This window comes from Neoarius graeffei, chromosome 28 (genome assembly GCF_027579695.1).
Source record: "Neoarius graeffei isolate fNeoGra1 chromosome 28, fNeoGra1.pri, whole genome shotgun sequence".
NCBI lineage: Eukaryota > Metazoa > Chordata > Actinopteri > Siluriformes > Ariidae > Neoarius > Neoarius graeffei.
The window spans coordinates 48,556,798-48,575,079 of record NC_083596.1 but is presented as its reverse complement, the minus strand read 5'-3'; the positions used below and the strand labels follow the sequence as shown (position 1 = coordinate 48,575,079).

The window sequence follows — 18,282 nt, the reverse complement described above, 5'->3', positions numbered from 1 at the left end:
TTTGACTGGACAACTTTCACTTGTATCGGAGTAACATTTGACCAGTGGGATCTGTACTTTGACTTAAATAATGAAGTTGGGTACTTTGTCCACATCTGGCTATCGCTCTGTCCGTCTGTAAACATTTTAGTTTCCGGAGCATAACTCAAAAACTATTAGGAATTTTTTTTCCGCGAAACCTCTGATACCCCTTTTCCACCAAATCAGTTCCAGGGCTGGTTCGGGTTCACAACTCGTTCAACTTGCGAACCAGCTGAGAACCAGTTTGCTTTTCCATAGCTCGGGGTGCTAAGGGGAGTCACGTCATTACGTCACTGTATACGTCAGTTACGTCGCTGTGTTTGCATAAACCTTGGCATGAACATCGAAGCAACAACACCACAGAGAAGAAGAAGAAGAAGCAGCAGCAACAACAATAATGGATGACTTTGCATTTGTACAGCTGCTGCTTCTGGCTTTACGGTGCTTCATTCAAAATGGCGCCCTCTTGCGGTCTTGCTATTGCTGTTGGTCTTAACAACTCGGCCCCCCCACTGATGTAGCAGTTCTTTCCTCTAGCCCAGCAAAGAGCTGGTGCTACCCTGGAACCGGTTTTTCTGGCCCAGAGCCAGTTCTTTGTCAGTGGAAACAGAAAACCTGGTTCCAAACTAAGCACTGGCCCCGAACCAGCCCTGGAACTGCTTTGGTGGAAAAGGACTAACAGTTACATTGAGTAGAGGAGTTGTGCCTTTTGACATTTTGGGATTTCTGTGATTTTTATTTTTTCCATATTTCCATGGCAACCAATTCAACTTACGAGAATTTGGAGCGGGGTTTCATGTGAAGGCTGGGGGGAGAATACGTCATCTCCTGATGACACTTGTTTTTTTGTGCATTTAGGTTTGTGCTTGCAATTGACGCTGCATCCTCAACCATGCCATTATTGTTTGATTTCTATCCCAGCTGTAGATACGTTTTATTCCTATCCACCCTGTAACAGTGCTTCATATCCATGAATTATTGCACCAACAACAACGACGATGTCACCTTTCAAATCGGGTTCTGTCCTGCACCGTGGAAGAAAACACCATAAATAAAAAACACTCTGTGTGTTGTGCTGTTTTAGGAAAGTAATCACACTTGAGTGGACTGACAAAGCGGCATTCTTGTTCCCAACGGAAGTGGATTGCTTTCCAGTAACAGCACAATGATTCCTTTTTTTTTAAAGAATAACATGATCTACATTTTATCCATTTATCATTACATTTTTACGCGTGTCGTCGAAACGACTTGGTTCCACTTTCATTCTTGGAGCTTGTCAAACAAGAATCCAGGGTCAACTCCTCTGTCCTGGGGACTTTCCCCATCCTGGCACTGGAGACTCCTTCTATGAATGTTAACAAAACAACCTGCACATTTTTATACATTAATTGTAAGAGAGAGGGAAATGAGAGGCTGGTTAGGGAAAGGCTCTTTATAGGTGCTCTCAAGCAAATGAGAACAGGAAGTAACTTGACATTACATGAACCACACATAGAATGTAACTGTAAATGGATAAAAAGTGCTGTTCTTTGATGAATAAAATTGTAAATGGTGTCAAATCGCTGTTGAATGAAGCACTTGGAAAAGAATAAGCATGCCGCAACGTGTTTTATTCCTTACATTCCTGCACCAAACACTGACATTTTATTTACACACACACACAGAGTTGTGTGGAGGCTGATTACTGTGCCTGGCTGGAAACTTCACCATTGTGTTTGAAGGTTTTATGTTAAACTGGAACAAGTGGTTCAAGTGCCAAAAAAAAAAAGAGAGTTATGCAACAACATTCTTCATAACAGTGCTGCGAAGTGGATAAACAAAGGAAAGTCTTCTGCTTATTCTCTCTCTCTCTCTCTCTCTCTCTCTGGATTTCCCGCTTTCTCTCGCCCATCCCTGCCTGTCCATCTCCTTCCTGTTGTTCTGACTTTTATTTTGAGGAATAAAGGTGGACAATATCTCCCTTCATCCTCCTCTCTTCCTTCCTTTTCTCTCCCTCCCACATGATCTGTTTTAAGGCTTTCTTCTTATTCTATGACCAAAATCACCTCTCTCTCTTTCTCCACCCTGTTCCCATGGTTCTGAAGGCCAGGGTCAAAGCTTCAGCGTTAATACAGACAGTTGGACAGATTCCCAGGCCTGCATGGAGAATACAAAGGGTACACACACACACATTCACACATCCAGGATAGACCTTAAACCTCCTTAAACACTTGAGAAACTCCACAAAGAGACTCACGAATGCAAATACTCTTTCTGGAGCTTGTTTGAGTTTCAAAACCTTGAGGGTCCGAGTTCAAAATCTCACACCAACACCACACGAATCAAGACATTTTTAGTAGCAATCAGCGTCGCTCTTCATGGGTGTGGATTGCATTTGAATATCTGTCAGCTCATCAAGCAGAGAAAAGACAAGCTTAGAGGTAAAAATCAAAATAAAAAAAAAACGGTTTTAGCTCCAAGTCTGTTGTACTCATAAGGTACAGTACTGTCTGTGTAAAAGTCTTTGGCTCAGGTAAAGAAACGCTGTAGACCAAAAAATGGCTTAAAAAATAATTAAATGAAATGTTTCAACATTAAAAAAATGCTATAAACAGTAATCAGTAAGCCATAATAAATCAATATAGCAAAGTCAATATTTGGTGTGAGACGACCCTTTGCTTTAAAAAAAAAAAAGAGTGCAGTTCTCATCTCATCTCATTATCTCTAGCCGCTTTATCCTGTTCTACAGGGTCGCAGGCAAGCTGGAGCCTATCCCAGCTGACTACGGGTGAAAGGCGGGGTACACCCTGGACAAGTCGCCAGGTCATCACAGGGCTGACACATAGACAACCATTCACACCTACGGTCAATTTAGAGTCACCAGTTAACCTAACCTGCATGTCTTTGGACTGTGGGGGAAACCGGAGCACCCGGAGGAAACCCACGTGGACACGGGGAGAACATGCAAACTCCACACAGAAAGGCCCTCGCCGGCCACGGGGCTCAAACCTGGACCTTCTTGCTGTGAGGCGACGGCGCTAACCACTACACCACCGTGCCGCCCATACATATATATATATATATATATATATATATATATATATATATATACACACACACACATATATACAACCCCGATTCCAAAAAAGTTGGGACAAAGTACAAATTGTAAATAAAAACGAATGCAATAATTTACAAATCTCAAAAACTGATATTGTATTCACAATAGAACATAGACAACATATCAAATGTCGAAAGTGAGACATTTTGAAATTTCATGACAGCAACACATCTCAAAAAAGTTGGGACAGGGGCAATAAGAGGCTGGAAAAGTTAAAGGTACAAAAAAGGAACAGCTGGAGGACCAAATTGCAACTCATTAGGTCAATTGGCAATAGGTCATTAACATGACTGGGTATAAAAAGAGCATCTTGGAGTGGCAGTGGCTCTCAGAAGTAAAGATGGGAAGAGGATCACCAATCCCCCTAATTCTGCGCCGACAAATAGTGGAGCAATATCAGAAAGGAGTTTGACAGTGTAAAATTGCAGAGTTTGAACATATCATCATCTACAGTGCATAATATCATCAAAAAATTCAGAGAATCTGGAAGAATCTCTGTGCGTAAGGGTCAAGGCCGGAAAACCATACTGGGTGCCCGTGATCTTCGGGCCCTTAGACGGCACTGCATCACATACAGGCATGCTTCTGTATTGGAAATCACAAAATGGGCTCAGGAATATTTCCAGAGAACGTTATCTGTGAACACAATTCACCATGCCATCCGCCGTTGCCAGCCAAAACTCTATAGTTCAAAGAAGAAGCCGTATCTAAACACGATCCAGAAGCGCAGACGTCTTCTCTGGGCCAAGGCTCATTTAAAATGGACTGTGGCAAAGTGGAAAACTGTTCTGTGGTCAGACGAATCAAAATTTGAAGTTCTTTATGGAAATCAGGGACGCCGTGTCTTTTGGACTAAAGAGGAGAAGGACGACCCAAGTCGTCATCAGCGCTCAGTTCAGAAGCCTGCATCTCTGATGGTATGGGGTTGCATTAGTGCGTGTGGTGTGGGCAGCTTACACATCTGGAAAGACACCATCAATGCTGAAAGGTATATGCAGGTTCTAGAGCAACATATGCTCCCATCCAGACGACGTCTCTTTCAGGGAAGACCTTGCATTTTCCAACATGACAATGACAAACCACATACTGCATCAATTACAGCATCATGGCTGTGTAGAAGAAGGGTCCGGGTACTGAACTGGCCAGCCTGCAGTCCAGATCTTTCACCCATAGAAAACATTTGGCGCATCATAAAACGGAAGATACGACAAAAAAGACCCAAGACAGTTGAGCAACTAGAATCCTACCTTAGACAAGAATGGGTTAACATTCCTCTCCCTAAACTTGAGCAACTTGTCTCCTCAGTCCCCAGACGTTTACAGACTGTTGTAAAGAGAAAAGGGAATGTCTCACAGTGGTAAACATGGCCTTGTCCCAACTTTTTTGAGATGTGTTGTTGTCATGAAATTTAAAATCACCTAATTTTTCTCTTTAAATGATACATTTTCTCAGTTTAAACATTTGATATGTCATCTATGTTCTATTCTGAATAAAATATGGAATTTTGAAACTTCCACATCATTGCATTCCATTTTTATTTACAATTTGTACTTTGTCCCAACTTTTTTGGAATCTACACACACACACACACACACACACACACACACACACACACAATATTTTATATATATACACACAGTACACATACATACAGTGCTCAGCGTAAATGAGTACACCCCCTTTGAAAAGTAACATTTTAAACAACATCTCAATGAACACAATTTCCAAAATGTTGTCAAAGTTTAATATAACATCTGTTTAACTTATAATGGGAAAGTAAGGTTAATAATCTAACTTAGATTACACATTTTTCAGTTTTACTCAAATTAGGGTGGTGCAAAAATGAGTACACCCCACAACAAAAACTACTACATCTAGTACTTTGTATGGCCTCCATGATTTTTAATGACAGCACCAAGTCTTCTAGGCATGGAATGAACAAGTTGGCAACATTTTGCAACATCAATCTTTTTCCATTCTTCAACAATGACCTCTTTTAGTGACTGGATGCTGGATGGAGAGTGATGCTCAACTTGTCTCTAAAGAATTCCCCAACAAAAATAATTTCTTTCCACCACAAAGGTGAAGGCTACAAGAAGATCAGCAAAGCTTTACTTGTCAGAATACTGTAGCAAAAGTGGTACAAAAATTTAAGAAAGATGGAACTGCAACCATCTCACAGAGACGTCCAGGTTGTCCACGGAGGTTAACACCTCAACAGGAGCGTCTTCGTTGAAGAAAATTGGCATGCAAGTTCACTGCAGTTATCTAAAGAAGTAGAAAGCCAAACTGGGGTGACTATTTATTTCCTGTGACACAATACGGCGTACACTGTAGAGAAATGGCATGCATGGACGCCGTCCACGAAAGAAGCCTCTCCTAAAGACCAGCTACAAAAAAGCCCACCTAGAGTTTGCCAGGGCCCATGCTGACAAAGATGAAGACTACTGGGACTCTATACTCTGGAGTGATGAGACCAAGATAAATGTTTTTGGAACTGATGGCTTCAAAACTGTATGGTGAGGAATACAAAGAAAAATGCATGGTGCCTACAGTGAAACATGGTGGTGGCAGTGTCCTTATGTAGGGCTGCTGGTGTCGGGAAGCTGCATTTCATTGATGGCATCATGAATTCACAGATGTATTGCTCTATACTGAAAGAGAAGATGCTACCATCACTCCGTGCTCTTGGTCGTCGTGCACTTTTCCAACATGACTAAACACACATTTAAGGCCACTGTTGAATTTCTGAAGAACAACAGGGTGAAAGTGATTCAGTGGCCAAGTATGTCTCCTGATCTGAACACCTATGTGGAATCCTGAAGAGACAAGTTGAGCATCACTCTCCATCCAGCATCCAGTCACTAAAAGAGGTCATTGTTGAAGAATGGAAAAAGATTGATGTTGCAAAATGTCGCCAACTTGTTCATTCCATGCCTAGAAGACTTGATGCTGTCATTAAAAATCATGGAGGCCATACAAAGTACTAGATGTAGTAGTTTTTGTTGTGGGGTGTACTCATTTTTGCACCACCCTAATTTGAGTAAAACTGAAAATGTGTAATCTAAGTTATATTATTAACCTTACTTTCACGTTATAAGTTAAACAGATGTTATATTAAACTTTGTCTTGTCAACATTTTGGAAATTGTTTGTGTTCATTGAGATATTGCTTAAATGTTACTTTTCAAAGGGGGTGTACTAATTTACGCTGAGCACTGTGTATGTATATACATATATATATAACATTAGACACACACGATGTTTCAAAAAATAAACTACATAGTCTCAGCAAATGAAAAATGAACAATATAAGATTTATTCCTCAAAATCTGAATGAGAAATTCAAAAGGTGTGTGGATTCCATGAACGATTTCACAAATTTTCAATTTGCGTGCCGCCTGAGACAGACTCACAGACAGCCTTCCTCATTGAATTTTTTGTGCCGTGTCCAAATCTGCATTACAGTTGGTACATTTTCAGAAAATTCTCTCATAAACGCACGCTGTATAGTCTTGTTCGACTGTGTTCAAGTGAACTCTAACACACAAAATGCCTTTTCTTTTCCAACGAAGAAATTAAAACATAAAATTGACCCGTTTCCTCACGTTGTTAAAATTTGATGTCAATTGAACGAGAATTAGCAAAGTTATTAGACTGTGAAATATCATCAAATTTTTTGAAACACCCTGTCGACTGAATTCTCAAATCTGATTGGTCAGAATGTTCGAGACAACAGTGCAGCTCATACAAAATAAGAGTCCTCAGATTTTTCCACATTACTGTACGTTCAAATGTTAGAGCCAAAAGAAGAAGAAGAAGAAAAAAAAAAGACTCACGAATGCAGCACGACTTCATATCAAATTGTCCTTTATTGATATTTTTATAACTATATTTTACAATAAAATTCTCTTTATTCACTGTAAATGCACGAATCATGTCCTCATGTGAACTGGGAGCTCATTCACGCAGCAGCAGCAGCAGCAGAGAGAAAGTTTTCTGTCCAATCAGCTCAGAACTGTGTGTGTTACAGAGGTTTACAGAATGTCACGACGAGGTTCGTGTCCTGCTGCATAATACAGATCTCTCCCAACCTCGATCTCAGCTCGTCTGTGGTTTCGAGCTGTAGTGCGAGTTTGGATTTCCTGAAAGTGGGAATAAATAAATTTCACACCATACGCAAAGAAAGAACATTCACACGTGAGAGAGAAAGAAAAAGAAAAAGAGGAAAAAGGCACGTTTGAAAGGGTTTGACAGAAAGTCGGGGGAAAAAAAACAACTTTGGAGAAATCACCCAAGCTGTCCCCACACACACACACACACACACACACACACTCCTCTCCTCCTTCTCATAATGCTTCACTCCTCAAGGCCTCGATGTGGATTTATGACAACACAACCATTGTGTTGATACGCAGGCTTCACCCCCACCACCACCCACCCACACACACACACACACACACTCCACAGCTACTATACTATCACGCCTGCTTGGCTCACTTCTGAATATCTAATCACATTTTCTGAAGAGAAAAGTGTTTGTGCGTGACTAAAAATAGACCTTCGGCATCTCCTATCCCATAATAGTTCAGTCTGAGGACAAGTACAGGACGTGCGCTGATGTTCTTCTCGCCGAGCTTAATCATGAAAATATAAAGAGAATCATGGATAATTAAGTCTTCAGTGTGATGTCATGATGAACATGGACTCCCTCATAATCACAATAATAATCATAATGTTGCTAATATCTGTTATTGCTAATGAATACAGGAAATACAGTGTTCGTCACCTAGCGGGATGTTCTAGCAGAAAGGCGTGGAGCTGGAACATTCTTTACGCCGCAGAAGCTTAAATCAGTGCTTAACAATTTCACCTTGAGTGGTTAATATAGTAATGATCTACTCGCTGTTGACTTACAGTACACCAAGTGTCACATGACCTCGCTCTTCACCCTGTCTCTTCCACTAGCCAAAGTCTTAAAGAGGAATTCCACAGACTTGTTTTTTATGACAGAAAATCTATAAACGCAACATTCTCGAGCAACCTGATTCATCTTAAGGATTGACAACATTACTGACGGTCCATTAGCATTTCTCTTACATGCACGTGCTTCGGTTTTGCCTTTGACCTTTGTAGCTGTATTTGTAGTTTTCCAGACTGCACCTTCAGCTGTTGCGAGTTCTACTCGCAGTTGGGTCATACCATAGACTATCATAAAAATGGTACACTACCGTTCAAAAGTTTGGGGTCACCCAGACAATTTTGTGTTTTCCATGAAAAGTCACACTTTTATTTACCACCATAAGTTGTAAAATGAATAGAAAATATAGTCAAGACATTTTTCTGGCCATTTTGAGCATTTAATCGACCCCACAAATGTGATGCTCCAGAAACTCAATCTGCTCAGTTTTATAGCTTCTCTAAAGAGCTCAACTGTTTTCAGCTGTGCTAACATGATTGTACAAGGGTTTTCTAATCATCCATTAGCCTTCTGAGGCAATGAGCAAACACATTGTACCATTAGAACACTGGAGTGAGAGTTGCTGGAAATGGGCCTCTATACACCTATGGAGATATTGCACCAAAAACCAGACATTTGCAGCTAGAATAGTCATTTACCACATTAGCAATGTATAGAGTGGATTTCTGATTAGTTTAAAGTGATCTCCATTGAAAAGAACAGTGCTTTTCTTTCAAAAATAAGGACATTTCAAAGTGACCCCAAACTTTTGAACGGTAGTGTACCTACTGCCGTCTGGCAAGACATGCTGCAATGTACGGGTAGATGCGAGTGGTGGACCAAACTTTCGTGGTTACCAGAGGACCAACCTCCCACTGTAACCCAAGCTGTATAGGCTGGGGGCTATAGAAGCGGAGATCGGTGCCGCCCAATGCGCCTTAATGGCCTGGTTAGTCCTGGGACAGGAGACTGCCTGGGAAGACCAGGTCCTGGCATGGGAGGGATTTTGACCTTCAACTGTTGGCTTCTGACAAAACGTGAATGTAAATGATAGGTTCCGATCATAGCATCCTTCAAATAGCGGTATTACACCAAAATGGTCTGTGATGCACAGAATCTTGGAAAGAACTTTTTGAAACTTGCTCAAAAATTTGGAAAAAGACACTTTCTTCATGTGTAATTGCATATTGGTCTTAACCAACACCAACCCAGGCTGTGTCCTGTCTCGTTTGGGGTCAGCCATTGGAGTTTAATTTTTCTCTATTTAGTTGTACTTTGTCAGCTCAACTGTATGGTTGAATTGTTTTCCTTGGCTGTTTATTGAGTGGATGGCACAGTGGTGTAGTGGTTAGCACTGTCACCTCACAGCAAGAAGGTTCTGGGTTCGCGCCCAGTGGCCAACAGGGGCCCTTCTGTGCGGAGTTTGCGTGTTCTCCCTGGGTGCTCCAGTTTTCCCCCCACAGTCCAAAAACATGCAGGTTAGGCTAATTGGTGGCTCTAAATTGACCGTAGGTGTGAATGTGAATGGTTGTTTGTCTCAATGTGTCAGCCCTTTAATGACCTAGCGACTTGTCCAGGGTGTACCCCGCATCTCACCCATAGTCAGCTGGGATCGGCTCCAGCTTGCCTGCGACCCTGCACAGGATAAGCGGCTACAGATAATGGATGGATGGATGTTTATTGAGCATTGGTTCTTCAACAGAACATTACACTTAGCGTTATTCTGTCACTTGTTCAATTGGCACTAGAACTTTCGCACTTCTTGTACGTCGCTCTGGATAAGAGCGTCTGCTACATGCCATGTAATGCAAGGTAATGGTCACTGTGGTGTGCAAACATTTCTAATTTGCCATATCCTCAATACAGCCGCTACGACCATTATCCACTCCATAACCACCTTTGCAATAACCATCTCTAAATCTTCTAAAATCAATATTTACCTCCAGAACTTTTATGTACTTTGTATGTTCAAAAAAAATGCATAGCTTGAATGATCAATAGCGCCGTTATTTGCGATGCGACACTTTCCTTTGGCTTGACATACTCCATGTTTGACAAGATTTAATCCCGATCATTTGCTTTCAAACAAGATCTGACTACAAGCGCTGTATTTTTATATTTTTTTCTTATAATCTTGATCCAAAGCGAGCCCAATTTGGCAGAAATAAAGGTCACAACCCTTTTGACCAGCAAAACTAAACCAACGTGCGCTTGTATACTCATTTTTTCTTGTTCTAAGCCCCACCCCCAAATGAACATGGTCATAAATCAGTCTCTAGAATGACGCATTTTTCATAAAAGTCACTCCAGGATCTTGTTTACTTCTCATCAAGCTGATTTTTTTTTTTCAAATCCCATGTGGAATTCCCCTCTAACACTGAAATATGCTGAAGTGATAAATTTCTGGGGCTCGGTTTCAAAAGTGAACCCAGGCCGTGGGTTCAGTGACAAACTGAGCCTCACACCTCCATCTAAAAAAGGCTTGAACGCAAAACAGGGATCAACTGTCCCAGCCTGAGGGAGTACAGAAACATCCAGCAAAGCCAAAGGTGCAACGTTCCAAGTCTTTTCACATTTCCACGAAGATGGAAGACATACTCAGGGTTGTTGTTTTTTTCACTTGGTCTTTAACTGAGATACCTTTCCTTATTCGTAGCTCTTGGACATAATGTGAGCGAGCTCCTCTAGTTAAAAAAAAAAAAAAAAAAGGGGGAGCAAATCCTCAGACAGGCGCATGTATTTGTTCAGAAATTGCCAACACCACCGTGGAGTAAGGTGACGTCATTCTCAGTGCTGAGAGAAGGTCATTTTTCTTCTCCTGCAGTTAATCCTCGATTAAAGAACTCCAGATACGTCAGAAATTGCAGTCCAGGCTGTAGCTCTGATTTGAAAGATGAATTAATATTTAATCAGTGGCTCAGGAGAGTGAGAAGGAAGACCAGGAAGTTGTAAAAGTTGTCAGGCTTTTATCTCCCATCACGAAGGAGGAAAAGAACAGAATTTCTCTGGAGCCTTGAACACTCTGACTGTGAGAGAGAACAATTTCAAGGACAAATGGAAAAGTTACTGTTCAATCCAGCACTCCAGGCAATAAAAAGAGGAGCGGGAACAAATAAGGGTGGAAGAATGTCTTAGGTGTAGACCTCTTGTCGTCCATTTGGCGTGAATCCTCCACCGATTCCTCCCATACTTTGGGTGTCCATGATCTGCAGGACATCCTCAAGGATAGACGGCCCCAGGTCCAAGTGGAGCGACAGAAGGGAGCCAGCATGAGACAGGTACGCGTGCTCGTCATCTTTCTCGCCTTGCTTTTCCGTGCTTTCCTTTTCCTCTGCTCCAAAGCAAGGCTGTTCGTGATCAGGCGAGCGCTTCGGGGAGCCAGGGAGTGACGTGTGAGGTGAATCCAGGTGCAATCTGGGAGGTTTTGGCGGTGGAGCCATGGCAGGGGTGAGAGACTGCGATGCAACAGGGGCTGAAGGCGGAAGCGTGAGCGCCTGCACTCCTCCAATAACAGGAAGCGAAAGAGCGTTCTTGAGCAGCGGCGAACTTTCGGTGGCGGCGCAATTCCACTGCATTGTGTCTTGCTGACCTTGTTGCCCAGGTAACAAGTGAAACTTGCCCTGGAGGAAGGAAAGGTCACCAAAGAGGTTGTCGCCGCCATTGCCGCTCCCGATGTGAATGGTGTGGCGAAAGTCACCCAGCGGAGGGCTGATCATGTCGGATGAGAGGAGGTCACGCAGCTTCTCCTTCTTGCCTTTGTGGCTCCTGCGCTTCAGGTAGATTGGTGCTTTGGAGGACATGGTGGCCACCGAGTGTCCCCCGGAACAACACAGAGAGAACTCGCGCAACAGCGTGGAGAAAGAAAGAAGGACGAGGCAAGATGAGACGAGGAAGCAGAACCACTGTAGACCTTGATTCAAGGAGCTACAAAGCTTCAGGATGAGTATTCCCACTAAAATTCCACACCAAATTCCAGAAGTCCATCACTTCTGTCACTGCCTGAAAGAGAGAGAAAAAGCACTGAGTCCATTAGCACTGAGACTTGAAGGAACAACAAATACACTTCAACTACCAGGCCACATATTCCTGATGGAGACGTGATATTCTTGAAATCAGACACGCCTCAGAGGGGGAAAAAAAAAGAAAAAAAAGGAAGAGGAACTCCTCTTCCTGGGCACCAGCACTCATGTAACGATTATTAAACTCGAAATGTGTGAAATATGAAAATGAAACACTCGCAGTATGTTGTTAGAAGAAAGCAATAGATTGGTGTGACATGGCATGATGCAAAGCGGAGTTCCTGTTTCCATTCCAAAGTTGATTATTTTCCAATAGCAGCGTGTTATTTTTTAATTGTTTTTTAAATCAGTTTTTATTCCTATTAAACAACTGCAATTTGCCACTGAATACGGTTTTCCATTGTTGATTATCATGTCAGCAAGAAACCGCAAGGTGTAAACTCGTCTGTCTTCAAACTTCACCTCGGACTGTTACAAAGCACTGACACTGGAGACTCCTTCCCCAAGTGTGATATGGTTCGTTTTAAACAGTGGAGCGTTTGTTATCCAAGTTGCTGGAGAAATGATCATATATTAGAACAAGTGCATGAATAGAAACTGATGTTTTTAATTAACCAACACCATCTGACCAATCAGAATCCAGAGCTCTGTGGTAGAAACAGGTTTGTTTTCACCTCAGTGAGATGAAAGGTGAAGTGAAGACTTCAGGCCAAACCGCATTCATTTTTCAGACAGGCTTCGACTCGCCTCCAATCAAGTGATGATTATTTTAATAAGCAGCTGAGAAAAAAAAAAGTGTTTTGAGAAAATAATCAGTGTGTTAGTGTTGGTGAACAGTCCAGGTGTGTGTCATGTCGTGGCTTGGTGGGATAGAAGACTTCAGAGAAAGGATGGAGGAGTCTCAGAGAAGGAGGCATGGCCTCTGTATCTGTCAGTCACAGTGAAGGAGGTGTGGCCTCTTTCACATACACACCCATGGTTGAGGTCTGGAAATAAAGTGTGTTTACCGGTCTGTAGAGACAGATAGAAATGATGTGTCCATATGGAAACAGTGTGTGTGTGTGTCAGAGTGGAAGTACACGGAAGTATAACTCACATACTTCCAGCATTAAGTCATTTCTCTCAAGTTACTTCAGTGATCCATCAGTGATAATGCGTGTGTGTGTGTGTGCGTGCGTGCAGTGGCTTGCTTCAGTGTCACTGAGCATGACTGCTGTGAAACTGTAAGCTAGTCCTCCTTCACACACACACACACACACACTAACAAATATCCAAACGTGTGTTTACACTTGACAACAACTGAACTGTGCAGTTCTGCAGGCAAACAACAGCTCACACATAAAGGACTGCAAACATTTTGCGTGTGTGTGTGTGTGTGTAGATGAGTGTTACGATATCACACACACCTTTTGTACAAATGGTGTAACTGTGGTTTAAACTGCTATCACAGGGCGTGAGCTGAGTGTGTGCATGTAAAGCATTGATTAGACAAAGAGTGTGAACAAGGTGTAACTGATTAGGGGTGTGTGTGTGTGTGTGTGTGTGTGTGTGGAGAGAGAGAGGCTGCAGTGTGCTGACTCACTGAACTGAGCAGATAATGAACAACAGATGAAAAGAGAGAGAGAAAACAAATGCATCAGAAAGAGGAAAACATTTTAAATTGGTACGTGTTCTCTCTCTCACACACACACACACACACACACTGCGGTTTCTGCATAAATTCAAATGAAGCTTTTTACAGGCTGGTTTTGTTTTTCAGTACACAATGAGTTGCTTTGTGTTTTTGCCTCATTTGTATCCATCAGATGGATAATAAAGAGTATCAGGCCCTCTGTGTGTGTTCCTGTGTTAACAAGTCACGAGTCGTGTTTGAATGGAAGATTTCTGTTACACACAGGATTATCCATCTCTGTAGGAATCACACAGAGATGGGCGTGTCCTCACTTTCGTTACAGCAGCTATAACAGTCGTTATGGCCGACACACCTCCTGGGGTCCACTGTCAAGTCCATGTGTTAGGTGTTGCTATGGAAACGATAACACATTCAAACGAGAGCTGGGATTCGCAGCTGCGCTGCTGTCTACACGTCTTGACCAATCAGGATGGAGAACCTGACAGCACTGTGGGATCACATGACACGTAACTCATGGAGATTACAGACTGCTGAAAGACCAACCTTCTGACTGGGCTGAATATTTTCTTGCTCATTTCTGCCCACATCAGGTTCACAGTCCATCACTGCTCACCGATGACTGATAGACACCTCACACACACACACACACACCACTCAGAGGAACAGGAACCGGTCTAGACCAGCTAGTGTGTTGCTGCATCTGGTGTGTGTGAAATAAACCTGCATGTTCAGGTGTAAATCTGAGCTTGTGTGTGCGTGTGCGCGTGTGTGTGTGTGTGTGTGTGTAAACCAGAACTGTCCATGAGCAGTGTTTAGCTCTCAGTATTGTGTGTACCACACTGCAGAGAGAACAAACTGTTTAAAAGCAACTGGAAAGACAGATTATATTTTATATATATATATATATATATATATATATATATATATATATATATATATATACACACACACACACACACACACACATATATATATATATAATTTTTTTTTTTTTTAAATAAAAAAAATGTGTGTGTGTGTGTCCTCATCCCTCTGTCCTGGAGCAAAACAGCACAGTGAATACGTCAACAGAAAAGTCAGCATAGAGGGTAAAGGACTGCACACAGACAGAAAGTGTTGAGTGCAAAAGTTTGCACCCCCCAATCAAAAAAAAAAATTTTTTTAAAAATAATGTTACAGCGTACACTATTATCTCATTGTTTTTGGGGTGTGTGCATGAGATAATGAAAGAAGGACATCTGTGAAAAATGAATGCAGTGCTGAAATAAATTAAGTTTTTTCTGCATTTTGGGATGAGGGTGTGCAAACTTTTGCACTGAACATACAGCTGGAAGGGTCGATCAATTAGCAAAGAGAGAGAAGGTAGATAGACACATACATACAGATATAAATACATACACACATACTATATATATATATATATATATATATATATATATATATATATATATATATATGCGCACATTATATTTTATATATATATATATATATATATATATACACACACACACACACACACACACACACACATGAAAGAGAGAGACAGAGAGACAGAATACGAATCTCAGTAGACAGAGAATGTAGAAAGATATATATATATATAATGAGAGAGAGAGAGAGAATGTAGGTAGGTAAGTAGGTAGATAGAGAGAATGTAGAGATATATGAGAGAGAGAGAGAATGAATGTTCGTAGATAGATTAAATAATAGATGGAGAGAGAGAGAGAAACAGAATGTAGAGAGAGAGAGAGAGAGAGAATGAATGTAGGTAGGTAAACAGAGAATGAATGTCTGTAGATAGATAGAACGTAGACAGACAGAGAGAATGTAGATAGAGAAAGAGAACGTAGACAGAGAGAGAATATAGATAGACAGACATAGATAGATAGATAGATAGATAGATAGATAGATAGATAGATAGATAGATGTAAAACCCCACCTTGCGCGCGCGCTCCCTCTGTCCGGTGTGTCAGTGCAGATGCCGGTCCCCGGTCCCGGGGCCCCCGCGTGTCTCAGTGCTGCAGCTGCGCCTCTGACCGGGACTCCGCTCCGGTGTTTCCTCCTCGCGCGCTCTGTGCGGAAAAGAACAGCCCGAGCTGCGGATCCGGTGATGCGCCGCGCGCGCGCGTTATGTGCTGATGCGGGAAAACCGGAGAAGCTCTGCTTTAAGCTCGCGCTCCGCCCCCTCTCTCTCTCTCTCTCTCTCTCCCTCTGGACTGGAGTCGCTCTCAGGACGGGAAGATTCATTTTATATAACTGTATCATCAAATTGTTGATGTCTCGAAATCGGTAAATAATAATAAATTATTTTTTCTGCATTTCTTACACGATCTGTATCAATATTTCGGTTTTTCAGGAAAACTGTCGTGTTGCAATAAAAACACAAATGATACTTTACTTAATTACTAAACTATTTATATTTTATATTTTAGGCGGCACGGTGGTGTAGTGGTTAGCGCTGTCGCCTCACAGCAAGAAGGTCCTGGGTTCGAGCCCCGTGGCCGGCGAGGGCCTTTCTGTGCGGAGTTTGCATGTTCTCCCAGTGTCCGCGTGGGTTTCCTCCGGGTGCTCCGGTTTCCCCCACAGTCCAAAGACATGCAGGTTAGGTTAACTGGTGACTCTAAATTGAGCGTAGGTGTGAATGTGAGTGTGAATGGTTGTCTGTGTCTATGTGTCAGCCCTGTGATGACCTGGCGACTTGTCCAGGGTGTACCCCGCCTTTCGCCCGTAGTCAGTTGGGATAGGCTCCAGCTTGCCTGCGACCCTGTAGAACAGGATAAAGCGGCTAGAGATAATAAGATGAGATTTATATTTTATGTTGAAAAAAATCTGCATTTTTATTCAGAGAAAATCTCACTCTGAAAATGAGGGAGGAAAAGAAGTTAAAAAAAAAACAAAACATTTTATTACATCAGAATAAATGTTTAAAAATGATGGCTAATCATTTAATTTTTAAAACAAATTTAATTCCTTTTTACTGACCTTTTGAACTGGGTACCGCTCAATGACGTCATCAACCTGAACATGTCATCCAGATGGAGCGGGTTTGGAGTCTGTGGGAGGAAAGTTCAGGAATAAAAATCTGTAGATAAATCAGGTGTGTGTTTGTCTGACGAGAATGATATGTGAAGAGTTTGAGAAAAATGTCCAAGAACTTGTTTTATGCTTCGCACTCTGCGTGTGTGTAGGATCGTCATGATCCGGAACCGATAGCGTTAACGTTAGCTGGAACATTAGCATGTGGGGATTGGGAGAAAAATGAGGAAGTTTTTCCAAGGACTTCACCATATTCAAATCTCCTTTCAGCGAAAGTGAGCAAGAAGGAGAAAGTAAAGCTTTCATGGTTCATCATCATCCTGTGCTCATTGACCGTTTGTGGCTCCTCACAAACAGGATGAGAACCTCTGAAGATCTGCACCATGTAGCTGCAGGGAAACAAAACCAAGAGCAAATACAAGTGACTGTATATAAACATGTACGATGGAGTTTTATCAGAATAAAATAAGAGTTTTAGCACAAAAGAACAGAGCAGAATTTTGTCCGAATAAATAACGGAACGGGGTTTTCCCCATGAAGCAATCGAATATTTGTTCCATAATAGAGTTTTACCAGAATAGAAGTCGAATTAAATTGAATACAACATCAAAACAGAATAGAGTTTTTATAACAGTATATTACACCAGAATAGACAAGAATAAATGGAAGAGAAACGGATGATTTCGACAGAATAGAATAGAGTTTTGGCAAAATTAATAGAATTGAATAGAATGAAGCTCTATCATAATAAAAGTAGAACAGGATTTCATTAGAGGAGAGTAAAACATTCCTTTTATCATATTAGCATTTGAACAGAACACTCAGTATAGAATGGAGTTTTATAATATTGGAATAGAATAAAGCAGACTTATGACAAAAGAATAAAATAGAAAAGAATGAAATCACTTTGTGAGAATATAATAGAATCGAGTTTCATCATAAAAGAAATCTACAGTGTTCTATCATAACATGAGAACAGGATTTTAGTTCCCCCCCCCCACACACACACAGTATAATAGAATTTTATTCAAAATAGAAAAGTTTTATCAGAATGGGATTTAACTTGCTATAATATAAAATAATCAAATAGAATAGAATTTATTCATTATTTATTAGTCGTATTAGAACAGAACAGAGTCGAGTAGAGTGGAAGAGCATTTGGTCAGAATAGAATAAAGGTGGAATAGATTTTTCATAATAAAAGAAAACAACAGAATTTTGCAGTTTTTGGGAAGGTGGGAGGAAACTGGAAAACCCAGAGGAACTCCGCAGAGACACAGCGAGGAGATGAGAACCTTCACCCTCACAGTAACTCAAGCTCAAGATTGAACCCAGGAGCTGTCAGGAGACCACAATCCTCTCCACACACCACCTCAGCACTGTGACGGGACATGGGATTAGCACACAGTGGTGTCTCTCTCTCACACACACACACACACACACACACAGAGGTTATGATAGCATGGACAAAAAAACTACAAGATTCATCAATGTGGAGAAAAAAAAACGGCATT

The 18,282-nt window shown here is 41.5% G+C and overlaps 2 protein-coding genes across 2 annotated transcripts in view; both read right to left on the bottom strand.

The window, feature by feature from the left end:
* dpf2 (double PHD fingers 2) overlaps window positions 1-16,004 on the bottom strand; it is a 44,653-nt gene extending 28,649 nt beyond the window's left edge. Inside the window, exon 1 of the mRNA XM_060912568.1 lies at window positions 15,672-16,004. Within this exon, the coding sequence (XP_060768551.1) occupies window positions 15,672-15,997 (326 nt within the window). The 5' untranslated portion in view covers window positions 15,998-16,004. The remainder of the gene's footprint in view (window positions 1-15,671) is intronic.
* cdc42ep2 (CDC42 effector protein (Rho GTPase binding) 2) lies at window positions 6,974-15,759 on the bottom strand. Its single transcript, XM_060912570.1, has 2 exons — window positions 15,672-15,759; window positions 6,974-12,079 (listed from the first exon to the last, which is right to left on the bottom strand). The coding sequence occupies exon 2, from the start codon at window positions 11,878-11,880 to the stop codon at window positions 11,212-11,214; it is 669 nt and encodes a 222-aa protein (XP_060768553.1). The 5' UTR covers window positions 11,881-12,079; window positions 15,672-15,759; the 3' UTR covers window positions 6,974-11,211.
* Window positions 16,005-18,282: the final 2,278 nt, after the last annotated feature.

Coding starts and splice junctions, on each gene's coding strand:
- cdc42ep2 (XM_060912570.1), bottom strand. CDS start 11,880: ATGTCCTCCAAAGCACCAATCTACCTGAAGCGCAGGAGCCACAAAGGC.